Source organism: Neolamprologus multifasciatus, chromosome 3, assembly GCF_963576455.1.
Source record: "Neolamprologus multifasciatus chromosome 3, fNeoMul1.2, whole genome shotgun sequence".
Classification (NCBI taxonomy): domain Eukaryota; kingdom Metazoa; phylum Chordata; class Actinopteri; order Cichliformes; family Cichlidae; genus Neolamprologus; species Neolamprologus multifasciatus.
In genome coordinates, this window is record NC_140441.1 from 9,601,481 (window position 1) to 9,620,713 (window position 19,233).

A 19,233-nucleotide genomic window follows, 5' to 3' on the forward strand; every position below is an offset into this window, starting at 1 on the left:
GAGGAGAGAGGCCAGGAAACTGGTGGTGGGGATGCATTAGAGGAGAAATTGTCTGCATCTGAAGGTGGAACGGAATATAATCCATGCAATCTAGACCAAGAAATGACTGATGTGAAGGAAACCAATGATGAAAAGGATAGCCATGCTGAGGCTGCCATATGGATCACATTACATAAGGATATACTTTCTTTTATACTTGACTGTAGTAGTTCATTTAAATGTTGATGTTGAATTGTGACTCTTCAGGACTTCCATATTACAGGCACTCTTCAGGATCTCTAAGTTATAAGTCATCTTTGCCCACACACCACCGTTTACCTGGTCCATGCACCTGTCCTGATGGCTTTACAATCCTCAAAGACCGCATCCCACAAGACCAGTATGAGGAATTAATGCAGCGACGAGCTAAAGAGTTCCAGCAATACAAAGCCAGGTAGAAGATGGGTGTATGGGTGGGAGCTTTCCGGGAACTGTCAGACTTACAGTTCAGTAATAAAATAATTAAAAAAATGTGTGTGTGTGTGTGTGTGTGTGTGTGTGCCATACTGAGTACTCAAAATTCTTTTGTGTAATTTTCCCCAATTCCATCTCCTCAACAGGACTAATTCAATACTATCCAAGCTACTTTTTGCTTTGCCTAATTCTCCTCTGCAGTATCCTATCCAGGGCGTTATAGTACGACCCTTGACTGCAACTGCAATACCAGGTATGTCAAGCTCAATATATGCTTCAGTCACCAATGTTTTAGTTTTTATGTTCCTATAAAAATATAAATACAAAGGTAAGAGCAGAAATGGCAGAATTTTTCAAATTTGAATGGTGAAAGCCTGAGAACGGTGGGAGTAGTCAAAGGACAAAGAACGGAGCAACTAGAATAATAAAAAGATTAAAAATATTGGGAAATGTCTATGGCATTCACCCACTGAGAAAAACCTGAGTGAAAGATAGATGAGGTTTCCTCAAGAACTTACCTGGCAACACTTGTGTAAAGTCAAAATATGATGTGAATATGTGTATTTCAGTAGAAGGACTAAGTGAAACTGAAGGAAATTTTTGAATTTCAGGTTTATGTCTGCATGCTGAAGAAGGAAACAACTATAAGGTTGGTCTGATATCACAGATTAGAAACAGGCAGATCTCACCCAGATCTGCCTGACTGAATGGTAGAGGTTGGCTGATTTATAAAAGATGGCTGAATGTTTCTAAAGTTCAAAGATATGTATGTTTAATTTGTATACTGTATATACTGTATACTTTGTATACTAACGAGCAAGTAGTATTATTAGCAACATGCAATAAGTATTATTGCATTCATGTGTGGCAAAAGAGGCTTGATATACAATCTACACAGTCAGTACTGGCTTTCATAACACATCGTTATTCAGTTTCAGTCAGTTTATTTTAGTAGACCCTATATTTCACCAGGTAACACTGGTATTGGCTAGTGATATATGTAAATCTGTGCAAGTTATGCATGTACAGTAATTTAAAACTGACATGAAAATTTGCATTATTAACCAACCAACCAAGTATAATAAAGTTTAAGTTATTGTGTGTTACATACCTAGTAGAGTCAACAGATTCCCTGAATGTGAATTCAATAAGGAGAGCTCATTAGATTTGATTTATTGATGAAAAGGTATTTTGCGGTTAGACTACAATGGCCTTTCTCGGCAGAAAGGAACCCCAGCTGTGAAAGGGATTAGAGCAGGAACCCCAAAATAACAAACATCTTACTGTTCTTCTGGCTGGGGAAAATAATATGCACGTTAGGAGTAATGCATGTCGCTGGCAGGGCATAGCAAGCATAAGTACAGAGAAGGGTGAGAAACTAGGAAAGTTCTGGTAGGAACCCGACCAGGGTTAAAGGAGAGCCTTTTAGCCAGAGGAACAGACCGCCCATCAGAATGAGTGCTGGCACTGGCGCCGGCCCTCCAATGGCCATGACAGACCAGTACGGTGTCTACATCACTGCAGCCACAGCACCAATCAGTCTGTCAATCTCCTGCTCCCTTCTCCCGAACAAGACCTCAAGATATTTAAATTTCTCCACTTGGGGCAGGAACTCTTCCCTGAACCAGAGTGGGCACTCCACCCTTTTTTTCAGCTGACCGAACCACGTAACCATGGCATAGTTGTCAACTATGTATTCATAGTTGTCCTGCTGGTTTGTCAAAACCAGAAGCAATCACCAGATTTGTGATACGAGATGTATGACATGAGCAACAGAATTGTTATAGCTGTTAGTTCTTGAGACTAAACCAGAATAAATAATAAAGAAGCTTTGCATACTTGCATCTCCCACTAGTTTGCACTTTAACAAGACAGATGACACACCTTTGGGCTGTGTAGTGTATCTGACATGCACTGAATCTTAAATAAAACTATATGAATGATGAAAAATATGTATTTGCGTCAGGTTCTCTAAAAGGCGGGACTAATGTCTAATGCCTTCTCACTTTAAAGCTTTCTTCTGGTTTAAAAAGACAGCTTAAGGGGTGGTGCAGTTTTGTGGAGATGGTAGTAATGTTGGTATTGCTAAAATTACTCAGAGCACTTTTTAGTTTATTCATGTGTTTCTATTCTAGGTTCTCTTAACTGTGTCTAATGGTGTCCTAACAACAGAAACTCCAACTGCAGAGGCCACTGTTCAAGGTGAGTTTCCAAGTCAAAGGTAAATTTATATATACACTGGTACCAAATTAATATTGGTTTATTTTAAACCATATTATTAGCTTGCTTTTTTCTCTTTGTTTCATTGTTTTTTGTTCCTGTGTCTCCGATGTCAACATTATACAGAAAATGCTAATATTTATATAATTATTTTGGATGAAACGTTGAAGAGTGGAAGAAGTAAAAGCTGGGTGTAAGGTAAACTATATGCCAGGGGTGAACGTGATATTGATACACTGATCAAGACATTGATACACTCATCCATACCAATACAGCATCTACAGCAATTACATTGGGATATCATTCAAACTGGAGAAGTTTATTTGAATGGTAACAAAGAGAGGGAAGGTACGGGATTGCACTTGTTGATCTGTGGGACGAACCCCCGAATACAGGAAGTTTGATCATATGAGTATTACCTCAGTGCAGAGCTTGGATGGATGTTGGATTCCTCTTGTTCACTGTTCTTGAAATATGACTGGGTTTAGTTTAGTTGCCTGGCCTGTAAGACTCAGTGCAGAGTTCAATTTCTCTAGCCACACCTGATAGCCAGGGCTTTGCCCATGGGGGCTAGCTGGCTTCAGCCCAAACAAGCTACAGTGGGATGCAAAAGTTTGGGCAACCTTGTTAATAGTCATTATTTTCCTCTATAAATCATTGGTTGTTACAATAAAGGTCATGTCAGTTAAATGACATTCAGTTAAATATATAATATAGGAGACATACACAGTGATAAGTGAAATTAAGTTTATCGGACCTGCAGTCTATCTGGGTCAGGTATAAACCAAGTTTAGGTGGAGTTTATTTTCGCTGTGCTGACTTTTTACAGTCAGACGTCAGACTGCAAGTCATAACGTCTTACCTGCAGTTTAGTTCACCTGACACTCGGACCGAGGCAGCCGCCTCGGGTCTCTCCTCCCTCTCCTTTCCCTCATTCACCTGCTGGCCTCTGTGAAAGCTCCGCCGTAGAAACCACTACCAAACAACTGAGTTACTTTTACACATAAATTGGCAACTAGGGCCTGTGGCTTGTAGAGCCTGTGGGACTCGAGAGGCAACTGACAGGTACTGACAGGCCAAGCACAATTGTGGGTCTTATGTGGCTGATTCAAAAATGTAGGTGTGGAGTTCAGTGAGACCACGGAACAAGAACGTTTTTTTAATAGATTTATATAAATTATTTGCTAAAACCAGAATACAATATTGTGGTCTAATAGAATACATGTTTGGTTTTTCGAAGAATTGTTTCCAGTGCCTTCACAAAACACTTCATTATGTTTATAAAACAAATGGTAATACGACTAGGGGTGGGTTTTGATTATCGATCTATCGATTAAAATTGATTCTAGCTTGGATAACGTGATATCGATTGATTAAAATTCTGAATCGATTTGTAAATATAAATTTATTTTGCCCGAAATGCCAGGTTAAACCTCGACAAAACAAAATTTTGACAACCACCAAACAGCTAAAATAGTAAATGAGAGCAGGTAGGCTACACGGATTCTGCACAAAGACGTAAACACAAAGCGCCGACGCATCAGAATCAGTGAGATGTCGCCTTTCTTACCCGACAGCTCGCTGATTCTGATCCCTCGGTGGGTCTGCGCTTTCTGTTTACGCCCTCTTTGCGCTTGATTCAGAAGCTGCAGGTTTTCATCTCTCTCTAAACAATATTGACTAAACCAGCAGCAAAATAAGATCCAAACAATGCTTCACATTTCGCTTCATATAAATATCATCATGAATTCCCTCTGACTTTTGCTGTTTTGCTTCCACCACGATAAAATCCCACTTCATGGAGAGCTCTCTCTCTCTCTCTCTGTGTACTTCAAGAATAGTTTCTCATCTAAAAAATTTTTTTCTGCATTATTCGCTTGCTCATTACGCACAAGTCTACCCAGTGGCGGTCCTAGCCTGTTTGGTGCCCCAGGCGAACACTCCCTCTGGCGAACACTCCCTCTGGCTTAGAGGCCAGAGGGAGTGTTTGCCAAAGTTCACAAATTCACTTTGTCTAAGGTGTATTTCTGGGATTTCACACAACCCAGGATTCAGATCGTGAATACATGATAGGCTTGGATTGACAACATTATGAATGAAATGTGCTCTATTTGGAAGCAGCCCCCTCCCCTTTCGATGGGTTGTGTGTGAGACTTTAAATCATCAAACTGTAAATTATAAATTTTAAATTGTTATTGATCCCTTTACCCCGAGTCCTAAAGCGTATATTTATTTTCTTACTCTTCTTATATTTATTGTTTGTTTACTTGCACTGCTGTAACTGGAGCCTCATCGTCTCGTCTCTCTATATACTGGACTGTATGTAGCAGAGATGACAATAAAGTTTACTTTGACTTCAGCAGCGAGCAGGCGCACCGAAGGCTCTCGCGCTCACTTTTCGCGTATAGAATTTCGAAAAAACATCGGTGCAAATTATAAGTCTGTATCATAATGTCTGGTGTTTTTGTGTTTGTCGTTTTGTTTTTATTTTGTTTTATTTTGCGAGTTGGATATTAGATGCTGCTCCAGCCAGCCAGAGAATCCCCCGCTGCCCTGCCATCTCCTCCCTGTGCCGCAAGCAGCAGGCGCACCTCGCAAACGGAGGGCGCCCTTACTCTCAGCAAATGTGCGATAGAAAACCGATCGGTGCCTGTGCCATCTCCAGTATGCGCTAGCTGACGTCAGGGCAACATGAGTACGAGCAATTTTATTTTTTTGCCGATGCCCGTGATGCTGCCCCCCACCACGATGCCGCCCCGGGCAACCGCCCGTGTCGCCCGTATCAAAAACCACTACTGCATCTACCGTTGTTTACAGCGCTGTCGGCCACAGTTTTTTTCTTTTACTTACTTCCGCAAAGAAAACATCATTTATGCTATTCAATAGGCTACTGAACAAATTTTAACTTTTTAAAATTATGCAAAATTGCAAAATGCTTAGCTGTGTCATTAATAAAACCTCTATAACTTTGCTCTGCTTCACTTCAGCAGCATCAGGTAATGTTCAAATGTTGATGACTTTCTTTCGTTTTTGATCTATTGCAAAATATTTTTAAGGTTATCTGCTATAAAATCCCAGGTCAGGAAAATCGCCTTCATCTTTTTCTGTGTTTTTGACACAAAGGCATCTGCTGTGATGCTTACACCTTTGATTAAGTCGTGCAAGTGTCAGCGTTCTTTTTATAGATATAAAAATATGGAAATGTACTGATAGTTGATCAGAATTATAATATTTCTGACTGAGGCAAAATTTCCCCGATTAAAATCGAATCGAATCAAATTGTGGATCGAAACTATTCAGGACCTTGTGAATCGGAATCTAATCAATTCTAGATATCAGTGACGATACCCAGCCCTAAACATGACTCAAGTGCGGGACCCAGGTAAAACAAAGCAGAATAATCAGTTAAAAACTTAATTCAATCTGGAGATATTTACAAATAATTTAAACTGTGGCAAGTGACTAATTCGACTTGAACAAACACAAAACACGAATGATCTTTTGCATGGGCAAGAGTCTTGACTAAACACAAAGATCCGATTAACTTGAGTGAGTCCTGTCAGTAACACATTAAGCTAGCCAATATTACTTTTTTTTAGATCATTTTTAAAAAAGAATTCTATAACATCTGTGTAAAATAAAAATTCTAATCTCAAAAGACTGATAAAAGTTAGAAGACAAAGACATATACATGTATTCTTTTTCTTACAAGGTATCTTGACACCTTTTAAAAAATCCTACCCTGCAAAACTTTTTTTATTACACCTTTTAAGTTATAATGGTTTTCCCTTTAACTTGCCTCCATAGCTCCATACAATTTCAGACATCGTGTCTCCCCAATCAGCGTAGTATTGGTGGTTTTACATGAATCTTATTTAGTAAAGTTCAGGACTTAATATTCTCGTTGTCAATTATCAGTAACTAATGTATTTTGGCTGGGCAGCACGGTAGCATGGTACTTAACACTGTTGCATCACAGCAAGAAGGTCCTGAATTCATCTCCACCATCTACTGTATTTTTGTGCGGAGTTTGCATGTTCTTTCTGTGTTTTCACTGGTTCTCTTGTGTACTCTGGCTTCCTCCCAGAATCCAAACACATGCAGTTAATGAGGTTAGGTTAACTGGTGATTCTAAACTGCCTGTGAATGTGAGTGCCAATAGTTGTCTGTATGTATGAGTTAGGCCTGCGACGGAGTGGTGACTCACCCTGACCTCCCAATAAGGATAAGCACAAGAGAATGGATGGGTGAATAATTTAATTAGGAAAACCACTTTCCTAATTAGTCAGAATAAATTACTCTGAATTAAAGACTACTCCTGTTATATTATAAGTCCTTTCTGAGAAATTACCAGCAGTATTATATTACTGTGAATATACATAAAGTAAATTTGTCACATCTATTGGCACTTAGCCATAACCAATTAAACTTCATTTTAAAGCTAATGTAAAGTTGTTTGGTTTGAATTCACAGGTTCTGGAGAGACAAAACTGACTATTGAGTCTAGCACCTTGTTGGTCCTCAATGACCTGCTGGCCAAGGTGTCCTATACCAGCACCATCTACCATATAAACACTGGAGACCTTGGTATGTGTCAAAAATGTGAAGAGCTATAACCCCCATTTTTAAATGACAATTGAATTTGAAAAATGTCATGTGCATTTTACATTAGCATTAATGTATGAGTCCTGTATGTTATATTTAACATAACTGAAAGAATAAGTCCTGAATTGCTTCTTTGTTATTTTTCTTTAAACAAGAGTCCCGCTTGTTCTGAACCTAAACAAATGTTATTTTTGTGTTCAGTCACTTTCCAGTTTGAAAACTATGAAGCCGTGTTTCCCATTACCATCCAGCAGCCTCGTGTACCAGTCCTGTATGACATGGGAACAGGTACAAGTGTACTCTTCATCAGGGGTCAAAAGCCAAGTCCATATTCATTTAAATGCTTCTTTATTATTTGCATCTTGTTTATCATTGCATACAATTAAGAACTTTAGTTATGTTGAGGCAGAATCATTGTCTCCTTCCATCATTGTCATTTTCTCATTATCTTACACTTGTGGAACCCCCCCCCAAAAGAAACCAAACACTATACTCTCAAAACTCTTCTTCATTCCTAGTTTTTTCCACCTGAAACCCTTTGCTTAGTTAAGAACTAGTAATTGATTAGTTAGAAATATCATCCTAAAGATGTAGGAAATCCACAAGAATATAATAATTATGTCACAATGTTTGAAACAGACTCACGCGCAGACCAGGTATCCTTGGCAAAGAGAAAGTGTGTTTATTTACAGTGAGACACCAGGTGAGAATATATATACAGTGCGGCGGGGGAAAGGGTCCGGGGCTCCAGGGTCCAGGGGGAAACAGGGATTAATCCAATACACGCTCTCAGTGGGTCGGGTCCAGGGCAGATCTATATACACACAGAGAAAGAAGTCATAAATAGTGCTCCAAATCAGCTGGGATCGGCTGCAGGTGTGACGGTGAGCACAGGTGCGTGGGCCAGGCGTGGGAGCCCGTAATGAGCACCGCCCCGGCAGAGGAGAGAGAGCGCAAAGGAAAAACAAACAAAACATGTTGCCAAACACAGAGTCAGCCAGCGAGGCACGGGGACCATGACAGTAACCCCCCCCCCCCCCCCCCCCCTCAACGGGAGCCTCCCGGCGACCCACCAGGTTTACCCGGATGTGAACGGTGGAACTCCCGCAGCATGCACTTATCCAGAACGGCCGCTCGCGGGACCCAAGAACACTCTTCCATGCCGTACCCCTCCCAATCCACTAGGTATTGAACACCACGCCCCCGGCAACGTGAGTCCATGATGCGGGTGATCGAGTAGGCGGGCAAGCCATCCACAAGCCGGGCGGGAGGCGGGGGCCTGGAAGGAGGGAACAGAGGACTGGAAAGGACAGGTTTAATCTGGGAGACATGAAAGACGTTATGTATCTTCATATTGCGTGGTAACTTGAGCTTGATGGAAACAGGATTGACCAGAGCCAAGACCTCAAACTTAGATTCTGCCCGAAGAGGTAAAAAGCATGTAGAAAGCCATACCTTTTGCCCCACGGCCTAGTCAGGTGCTGGCGTCCGGCGGCGATCCGCGATCCGCTTGTTTTGGTCCCGGGTGCAGAGCAACGCTGCCTGGGTGGCCTGCCACACCCGGTGACACCTGCGCAGATGGGTCCGAACTGAAGGCACAGAGTGCTCATCCTCCACAGAGGGAAACAGTGGTGGCTGAAAACCCAGAGAGGCTTCAAAAGGGGATCGGCCTGTGGCAAAGGAGGTCAAGCTGTTGTGGACATACTCGATCCAAGGCAGTTCTTCGCTCCAGATGGTTTGGTTGGAGGATGCCACACAACGCAGCGTGGCTTCCAGCTCCTAGTTTGCTTGCTCCGCCTGTCCGTTAATCTGCAGATGATAACCAGATGTTAAACTGACCTTTGTCCCTAGGGAGGCGCAGAACTCTCTCCAGACTCAGGAAGTGAATTGTGGCCCTCGATCTGAGACTATGTCCTCTGGGATTCCATGCAGGCGGAAAACGTGCTGGGTGAGCAGATGTGCAGTTTCCAAGGCCGTGGGAAGTTTGGGTAGGGCAACAAAGTGAGCAACCTTGGGAAAACGGCCAATAATGGTGAGTGTAACAGTGTTACCTGCTGAAGGAGACAGTCTGGTGACTAGTCTAGGGCGATGTGAGACCAGGGTCTAGAGGGGGTGGACAGAGGATGAAGCTGTCCTGCAAGCAGTTGATGAGAAGGTTTATTTCGGGCGCAGACAGTACAGGCAGAGACGTACTCCTGCATGTCTCAGGTTAGAGATGACCACTAAAAGTACCGTTGGAGGAACTTAATGGTGCGCTGAACTCCAGGGTGAAGCAAGCTGTATGAGCCCAATGCAGAACCTGGGATTGCACAGACTGAGGAACAAACAGCCGATGGAGCGGCCCTCCTCCTGGGTCAGGCTCTGTCTCCTGTGTCTCCCGAACGATTTCCTCAATCTCTGAGGCAATGGCGCCCATAGTGCAGGTAGCAGGAAGAATGGAGGCAGGAACGGTCCTTCCGTCTGAGGCCGAGAATTGACGGGACAGGGTGTCTGCTTTGATATTTTGGGATCTGGGTCTGTAGGTGATAATAAAATGAAAACTAGTGAAAAACAGGGCCCACCTTGCTTGTCGGGCGTTGAGTCTTTTGCCAGATTGCAGGTAGGCCAGGTTTTTGTGGTCGGTCCAAACGATGAAGGGTTGAGCCGTGTCGTCCAACCAGTGCCGCCACTCCTCCAAAGCAAGTTTTATTGCCAGCAGCTCTCGGTCTCCAACGTTGTAGTTTCATTCCGCTGGGGATAGCTGGCGGGAGAAGAAAGCACATGGATGAAGTTTACCTGTCTGTTGCTGTGACAGCACAGCCCCAACGCCTGAGTCAGAGGCGTCGACCTCGACCACGAACGGTAATGTGAGGTCAGGCTGGACCAGGACCGGTGCTGAAGAGAACAGGTTCTTAAGTTCTTAAAAAGCAGACTGGGCTGCGTCAGTCCACTGAAAAGGAACTTTTGGAGAGGTTAGTTGAGTGAGAGGCAAGGCAACTCGGCTGAAGTCCCGAATAAACCTCCTGTAAAAGTTTGCAAATCCAAGGAACCGCTGCAACTAGAGTCGAATCGGAGGCTTTGGCCACTCCACAACAGCTTTTACCTTGGCTGGGTCCGGATGGAGGTTCCCTCGGTCGATTATGTAACCTAGAAAGGCGACTGTGGAGACATGGAATTCACATTTTTCTCCCTTGACAAACAGTTGATTCTCAAGGAGGCATTGTAGAACCTGCCTGACGTGGTTTTTGTGTTCTGACTGGGATTTTGAAAAGATCCGAATGTCGTCTAAGTAGATGAAAACGAAGCGGTTAATAAAATCCCGAAGCACATCATTAACTAATGCCTGAAAAACTGCCGGGGCGTTGGTCAAGCTGAAGGGCATAACCAAATACTCGAAATGCCCCAGGTGGGTGTTAAAGGCAGTTTTCCCCTCATCACCTTCGCGAATGCGGACCAGATTGTAAGCGTTTCTCAAATCCAACTTGCTAAAAATGGTTACTCCCTGAAGGAGTTCGAAGGCGGAGGTGAGAAGGGGCAGCGGGTATTTGTTCTTGACGGTGATTTTATTCAGCAGTGTTTTGTCCTTTTTTTTTTCCACAAAGAAAACCCCCGCAGAGACAGGAGAGGAGGAAGCGCGAATGATGCCGGCAAAAGGGGATTCAGAGATGTATTTCTCCATAGCCTCTCGCTCAGGGAGGGAGAGGCTATAGAGACGACTGGTTGGCAGCGGAGCGCCGGGGAGCAGGTCAATAGCACAGTCGTAAGGACAGTGCAGAGGGAGTGACTGTGCACGGTCTTTCTGAAAAACCTCAGCAAGGTCATGATAAACCGAGGGAACGTTGGCTAAGTCGAAAGTCACAGGCGGCTCCGATGGAGAGGCCACCCGGCTGGAAGTTGAGGCAGCATTTAGGCAAGTCATGTAGCACTCCTCCCCCCACCCAGTGATACATCCCTTCTGCCAATTGATATGTGGGTTGTGTTGTTGAAGCCAGAGGTGCCCCAAAACCAGCGGAGTTTGAGTGGCTCGGAAGACAAAAAAACAAATCTCTTCCAAATGGTTGCCTGACAGGGTGAGTGTTACAGGTTCAGAAACGTGCGTGATGTCGGGAAGACGCTGTCCTGACAAAATGGTGACACGCAGGGCATGAGGCAAGGGGTCCAGATTCAGACAGAGCTATTGAGCTAATTCCAAGTCAATAAAGTTCTGTTCGGCGCCTGAGTCAATTAACACGGACAGAGAATGACACTGTGAGTGGACGGGAACTTTAGCTGGAAGCATTAATCGTGTCTTGCCTGACTCTGCCCACCAGTACTCCTACCGTTACTGGCGGGTGCGCCCTTTTGCTCATGACGGGCAGGTAGCGACAACATGTCATTTGCGACTGCAGTACAGGCACTCACCAGCTGAGATTCGTCGTTCGCGTTCGGCCGCAGAGAGATGAGAGCTGCCTAACTGCATGGGTTCTTCCTCACTGACCCCACTCCCTAGGTGCTCAGGAAAAAACAGATTCGGGCGCAACTCCCGCTCCCAGTTGCCCCAGTGCCTCATGGGTGGTGTAGTGTCGCTGCGTCTGGCGAGCCCACAGCCGCTCATCCACAGCCGCTCATCCACCTTAATGCATAAAGACATTAATTCATTAACAAAAGTTGGCAGGTCACGCATGATTAATTCATCCTTTAATTCTTCCCGTATGTTGTTCAAAAGCGCGCTTCTCAGCGTTTCCTGACCCCAGCCTGTTTCTTCGGCCAGAATCCAAAAATCTATTGCATAGTCAGACATGCTCCGCTTACCTTGTTTGAAGTTCAATAAGCGGAGCGCAGCTGTTTCAGCGCCGGAGCCTCGGGAGAACACTGTCTTAAACTTAGATGAAAAATCCGTATATGTTATCTCAGGGTTCGAATTCAATATGACCTGAGCCCATTTCAGTTCTCAATCCCTCAGCAGTTGAACGAAAAACGTTGTTTTAGCTCCGTCATTGTTATGAAAACGTCGCTGTTCTCTGAAGCTCAACGAGCATTGCACTAGGAAACCGGCACATTTGTCTGACTCACCTGAGAACGGCTCCGGCGTAGGCAGGGGTCCCTCCGGAGAAGGTGTAATGCCTGGAGGTGGACTGGCTGCAGCAGCGGCAGTCAGAGAGGCTGGAGGGGCTGCATTCGCAGACGGGAGATTCCCTGGCTGTACGTCAGCCTCCAGAGGAGTTAGTCGGGCGGCAGCCTGAGTTAATGCAGCGATCTCATTCCTCAATTGCATTAGCATTTGTTCGTGATGAGCTAACACCGCCTCCTGAGCAGCCAATGCCTGAGCATTGAGCAGCGGGTCAGGATCCCGCTGAGTCCATGTTAGCTGGATAGTTCTGTCACAATGTTTGAAACGGACTCACGCGCAGTACGCGAGGTATTTAAAAAAAAAGGCGGCAGGTAACAGATGCCCGAAAAACAGAGAGGTCTGGCCCTGATCTGGTGTCAAGCCAGCATTGCTGGCTGACTTCTGGTATGGTAGGTGGTATGTCATCCAGATATGGGCCAGGCCTGGCATAAATGGCACTGTCTATGTGATGGCATGCCACATCTGGCCCAATTGTGGTTTGGTTTATGTGGCCCAGGCTCATAGAAAACAGGTCTGGCCCGGATCCGGCATCAAGCTGGCACTTCTGACTGACTGGTGTCATGGCACGGTGTATGTCAACCAGATGTGGGCCAGGTCTGGCAATGATGGCACTGTTTAAGGTACACATTAGGCTGACATCTGGGGCCAGAGGTGAAACTGTTCTGGGCCAGCACAGGACCAGCAGTGTGTCTGCAACTGGCCCATGGCTGCACACAACATACACATGACCCATATACCCAGGTGTATCAGTCTTTACATCGTCCGAGCAGAGGGTAACTGCTCAGGCACTCCAGGGAAGTCTAGGATTCCCACCGCAGCGAGGAGCGCTTGTGGTGCGGATGACGTTTTCTCCTAGAAGTGGGCGAAAGGGAAACTGATGCCACATGAGCTGAAGGTGTAGTGGCAGCAAACTCCTCATCATCTGACCTCATACGAGATCCATCTGAGGCAGTGAGGGCAAGTAACTTGTGCGTGACGTAAAGGTGTATTTAGGTGACTCTGGGCAGAGGAAGAGGCTCAGCGAGCCAACCCTGAGCTGGCCAATGTCAGCCTGCGCCAGCACAAGGGCATGGAGCCCCTCTTTCAACGGAACCAGGGAGTCCAACGCTTTTGCCAGTTGATGAATGGTGATGCAGCTCCCTTCCGTGTCCGTGGCCGCCAGCACGATGGACATCGTCCTGGAGTCTGAGGACCTGCTGATGAGTGCTCAATTCTGCACAGACTGCCTACCTGCCCACTCAACTGCTTAGTCCATGCTGGTCAGGTTGTGCTGTCATGGTAGCAAAGGGCGAGATGTTTATTTGGGCTGATGTCAAAACAAAAATAAAGCAAGGCAAAAGCTAAAAATAAAACTAAAACATGGGAAAAGCTAAAACTAAAACATGAGAACTGTGACTTGAACATTGCCTTAACAGGAACATGAGAAACTATGACATTAGAGAACTAGAACATGAATACTAACCTGAACAGGAGAAAGAAAACTCTGTGACGAGACCTGACTTGGTGTAGAGACAAAAAGACAACCCAACAAAGAACAGGTGATAAATATACAGAAGGGTAATGAGGGAAGAGGAAACACCTGGGGAGACACAGCTGACACAAATAGACATGATGCCACAAGGGAAAGTAAAACAAAGCACATTTAACATGGAAGCACTAGACTCTTCAAAATAAAACAGCAGGGCTCGCAAAATTTCAAAATCCCTGGTAGCCCTTCGGGCAGGCACTCTTCAGTTTTGGTAGCCCAAAATAAATTTAAGTAGCCCAAATAAAAAAAGAAGAGGTCAATTTTTTGATAGATGCTTTGTTTCCTTTACAATATTATACTTTAATGTATAACATTGTAAAGGAAACAAAACATCAGTCTAAAAATATTTAAAACACAAATTACAACAACAAATTACAATCATCAACTCAAATATTTGGTTCTAATTGAACAGAAATATCTATGAACTTGCAAGAACTGTGTAGCACATGAATCAGTGTTCAGTAAGAGGCAAGTGGAACTATGAAGCGCCTTGAGGCGACTTTTGTTGTGATTTGGCGCTATATAAATAAAATTGAATTGAATTGAATTGAATTGAACCAAGATCTAGGACATTTGCTTTTTGAAGTTTGCAAAGACTGCTAAATCTTGCCAATGGTAGTTCACTCTGTGCATCATAGTACGCTGTTCTAAACAGCTTTTTCAGGACTTCTTGTTATGCTTGGTTTGTTTTTAGTATGTTTTTTGCAATTGGTGTTTGTTCTGGGAGAGATACTGCAGACTGGGCAATAATGCATTTCTTGCTTTTCTCATGGGTTCTGATGGGGTCTTTCTTAAAATGACTGGTCCCAGTAACAAAGGCGCTTGTCGACTTAGAAATCGAGGGAAACTCAAAACACACCTGGCAGAACATCATGTTATTTAGCTCATCATATTCCAGCCACATAAATTCTTTTGTCCATGAAACCAAAAAAGCTGTGCTTTCCTTTTGCCTCATAGTCTGATTTGTCATAACTTTTCCGATTTGTGGTAGGCTTTTCTTTGGCTGCCCCTTCTTCACCCTGACCTGTCTTGTTTGGCTCTGCAGAACTAAAATACCTGCGTAAATCCATCTGCTTTTACACACATACTTATACTTATACACATACTTACATAACGATCAGCAATTCTCTGCGCAATCAACCTCCATCACATGTTTAAGCTTGCTGCAGAAGATTTCACTTTTCATGTTTCATAGTAATCTAACGATTGATAAGACGATGCCAGAGGAATTGGTGCGCAATTAATCTGTGACTTACCAATCAGTGCTGCCGCTCTCTATACACAGTTTGCGCAATCGCAAAGTGAAAGTGAAAGCAAAAAACAAGCGCAAATTCAAACGCGATTTCAATGTGTCACATATTGACAGTGGCTCATCGATGCCGATGACATAATTACTCAGCTACATTTGCGAAAGAATGCAAAAGCATTGACATATCTTTCCTTCCTATGAAAGCCCGACGGGCAGGGCTGAGATGGATTTTGGTAGCCCAACTGGAAAAATCGCTAGCCCGACGTCCTGGGGCTTGCGATTTTGCAAGCCCTGAACAGGATACGTTGAGAGACGTAGACATCACACACAAGCTTGATGTGGACACAACACTGACATGAGAAACATGACAGACTGGACAGGAAACATGATACATAACTAAGGAGACACAGATGGCACAAAACCCAGAATAGAACTCAACAAAATCCTAGCTAATTATAAAAACACAAGAAATTAACATATTTCCAATGTAACATACGGAATAAAAAAAACCCCTCACTATAGTGTTTGAGAAAGTCTTTCAGTTACAATGTTCCTATTACATAGGGATGTATTATAATTAATAAAAAGAATCTACTGTTTATTGTATAAGACTAAAATAAAATGATAAACTTTAAGGGAAATGTTTACTGAGGCTATAAATCAAGTGAGCATAAGGGTAATGTTTTGAGACTTTATTACCAGTGTTGGGAAGGTTACATTTAAAATGTATTCCACTACAGTTTACAGAATACATGCTCCAAAATGTATTTTGTAACGTATTTGGTTACATTACTCAATGAGAGCAACATATTTTGAATACTTTGGATTATATTAATATATTATCAAGCTTTTTACAACTATATGAATGTACTATTGCTGTGTGATTTTTTTACTTTTACTGAAGGATACTCGCCATACCAACACCAACTAGATTTTTAAATCTTAATATAAAATGGTTAACACTAGGGTGGGCATTAGGTAAGGCTGCACTTTTTGCTGCCATCTCGTATAGAAAACTATTTTGCGCATGTATAAAACAGGTTTGCGGCTCCAAACTGTAGTTAAGGGACATCTGGATAATACATCGGGTTCTGTGTCTGGCTCATTACCGAAAAATAGCTTTACTTTGTTGTCTGGGTAAACTTACATCTCCCGTTTCTGGTCGGTGACAACTCGTACTTTTCGACTCTCCTTTTTCTCCCTCCCTCGCGCTCACAGACACATGACAGGTATGGCAGTCCATTCTCCCTGCAGCACGGACTACACTGCCCATGAGGCTACATTCTTTAGGGCTATGCCTGTAACACTCTGCCTGTTGCCTTCATATTAAATCATTTTTTGAATAATATTTTTTAAAAATATTTCTTCACATCATTATGCTGGCCACAGGTAGAGGTGACAGTGGCCACAAGATTGAGATCCAGGCATTAAAGCCTCTTAATGCGTGGTTTTTTGGGGGGAATAATGCAATGGAATAATGCAAACTAAAACTACATAATAATTTCACAATCTTTAATTGGGGGTATAACGTGGCATAAGATAATATAATTATCTCACAGTACCCACAACTTAATATTTCAATCAAACAATTCCTGTAACTGTCAATGAGACTTCCGCACCTCTGGGTATTTTGGCCCACTCCTCACGAGCAAACTGCTCCAGTATTTTCTGGTTTAAAAGGTGCCTTTTGTAGACTGCATGTTTCAGCTACTTCCAAAGATCCTCAATAGGATTGAGGTCAGCGCTCACAGAAGTCCACTTTAAAATAGCCCACTGTTTTCCTCTTAGCCATTCTTGGGTGTTTTTAGCTGTGTGTTTTGGGTCATTGTCCTGTTGACCTGCAACTGAGACCAAGCTTTCTGACACTGGCCAGCACATTTCTCTCTAGAATCCCTTGATAGTCTTGAGATTTCATTGTATCCTGCACAGATTCAAGACACCCGGTGCCAGATGCAGCAAAACAGCCCCAGAACATAACCGAGCCTCCCCCGTGTTTCACAGTTGGGACAGTGTTCTTTTCTTGATATGCTTCTTTTTTCCATCTGTGAACATAGAGCTGATGTGCCTTGGCAAAAAGTTCAATTTTGGTCTCATCTGTCCACAGGACATTCTCCCAGAAGATTTGTAGCTTATCAACATGTAGTTTGGCATACTCCAGTCTGGCTTTTTTATGATTTGTTTTCAACAATGGTGTCCTCCTTGGTCGTCTCCCATGTAGCCCACTTTGGCTCAAACAGCAACGAATGGTGCACTGATGTTTCTTGCGCATGAAGTTCACCTTGGATCTCTTTAGAAGTCTTTCTGGGCTTTTTTGTTACCATTTGGATTATCTCTTTGATCTGTCATCAATTTTCTCCTGCGGCCACATCCAGGGAGGTTGGCTACGGTCCCATGGATCTTACATTTCTGAATAACATGTGCACCTGTAGTCACAGGAACATCTAGCTGCTCAGAGATGGTCTTATATCATTTACCTTTAACATGCTTGTCTATGATTATCTTTCTAATCTCCTGAGACAAATCTTTCTTTTGCGTCCTCTGGTCCATGTGGAGTGTGGAACACACCATGTCACCAAACAACACAGTGATTACCTGGAGTCCTATATATCGGCCCACTGACTGATTACAAGATTATAGACACCTGTGATGCTGATTAGTGGTCACACCTTGGATTAACATGCCCCTTTGGTCACATTATTTCCATTCTTTTCTAGGGGTACCATCATTTTTGTCCAGGCCTGCTTCATGCATTTATTTTTTAAGTAATTCACTTGAAGCATGGTTGTGTCACGGCTGGGGCAGCAGTCGTGTGGTTGAATGAATGAGAATCAGAGATGCAGATGGCAGTGGAGATGCGAGTGGAGCTTTATTTACAGTGAAAATAACAAAGGTGAGAGCAGAACTGAACATAAACCTAAACTGGGAAAAACTAACAAACAAACCTGAAAACATAAGGACACTGGGAAATATACAGAGATGGCAGATGAAGAAGGCTGGGCAGAGAGACGCGGAGAAACACTGAATTAACACAGAGTCACACAGAGGATTTACTGAGAAACACAGACGACGCAACGAGGAACACAGGCAGAAACACACTATAAATACACAGAAGGTAATGAGGGAATGGCACACAGGAGGGGAACACAGCTGAACCTAGTTCACCAGACGAGACACAGACCTTCAAAGTAAAACAGGAAACACACAGACTGTTTTACAACACAAACACAGGGACACGAACAGAGCAAAGAGGACAGACACAGGTAGGCCTGATAAAACACTCAACTCCAGGTTCAACCCTAAACTAATACAAAATCAGAATTAACACAAAACACAAGTTGAAATCCAAAGGAAACACAAACCGCTGGGTCAAAATGACACAGGATCATGACAGGTTGAAAAGCAGGGCCTGACTTTCATTGGTTAATATTTATAGAATTTTTATGTATTATTACTTTTGTCAGATTAAAGTTATTTCTTTGACCATTGTGGTTTTTTTCTTCATTGACCAAATATTAAATTATTATTATTATTAGTATTATTAAATACGTAACGCTGGTACATATACTCCCCAACACTGTTCAATACATTAGATTTTTTTTTAAACCAGAGAATGCACCCACTGCTGGTTATTAGAAGGAATGCACATTTAATTTAGTTTGAATGATGCAGAAATCTAATGCTACTCTGTGCCATTACTAGCAATCCATCTTTTAAAACAATATTCTCTGTATACTTCTGTTTGTTAGATATCAGCTCTCAAGTTACCATTGTCACAAAGACCTTCCTGCGCTACAAACAACTGAGGGTGTTGTTGGATAGCATCCGGAAATTCTATAGTAACATAAAAGTGATTATTGCAGATGACAGCTTAGAACCAGAGAGCGTTACTGGAGAAAACATCCAGCATTACATCATGCCTCCAGCACAGGTATGCACATGCAATAATTTCATGATTTATGAGTATTTAGCAATATTTTGGACTAAAATTACATTTATAGAATATAAGATATGCAATTGTCAATTCAATTTATGGAAGATTTATCAAGTACAATTTCAGTCAAACCAGGTACCATTCCGATATATGAATTC

At 43.1% G+C, this 19,233-nt stretch overlaps 3 protein-coding genes across 9 annotated transcripts in view; 2 read left to right on the forward strand and 1 right to left on the reverse strand.

Moving 5' to 3' along the window:
- Window positions 1-19,233, forward strand: part of LOC146521490 (ICOS ligand-like) — a 230,323-nt gene that overhangs the window by 122,379 nt on the left and 88,711 nt on the right. The window lies entirely within an intron of this gene.
- The window catches only part of LOC146521491 (hepatitis A virus cellular receptor 2-like), a 248,697-nt gene that overhangs the window by 105,204 nt on the left and 124,260 nt on the right, over window positions 1-19,233 (reverse strand). The gene's annotated exons all lie outside the window — the stretch shown is intronic.
- Window positions 1-19,233, forward strand: part of LOC146521496 (beta-1,4 N-acetylgalactosaminyltransferase 2-like) — a 33,768-nt gene that overhangs the window by 9,955 nt on the left and 4,580 nt on the right. For 3 of the 4 annotated variants that reach the window (XM_085155004.1, XM_085155007.1, XM_085155005.1), the window contains 7 exons: window positions 263-433; window positions 600-706; window positions 1,065-1,102; window positions 2,589-2,655; window positions 7,147-7,260; window positions 7,480-7,566; window positions 18,891-19,072. In XM_085155004.1, the coding sequence (XP_085011130.1) occupies window positions 263-433; window positions 600-706; window positions 1,065-1,102; window positions 2,589-2,655; window positions 7,147-7,260; window positions 7,480-7,566; window positions 18,891-19,072 (766 nt within the window). The remainder of the gene's footprint in view (window positions 1-262; window positions 434-599; window positions 707-1,064; window positions 1,103-2,588; window positions 2,656-7,146; window positions 7,261-7,479; window positions 7,567-18,890; window positions 19,073-19,233) is intronic. The other variant, XM_085155006.1, reaches the window with a different exon arrangement.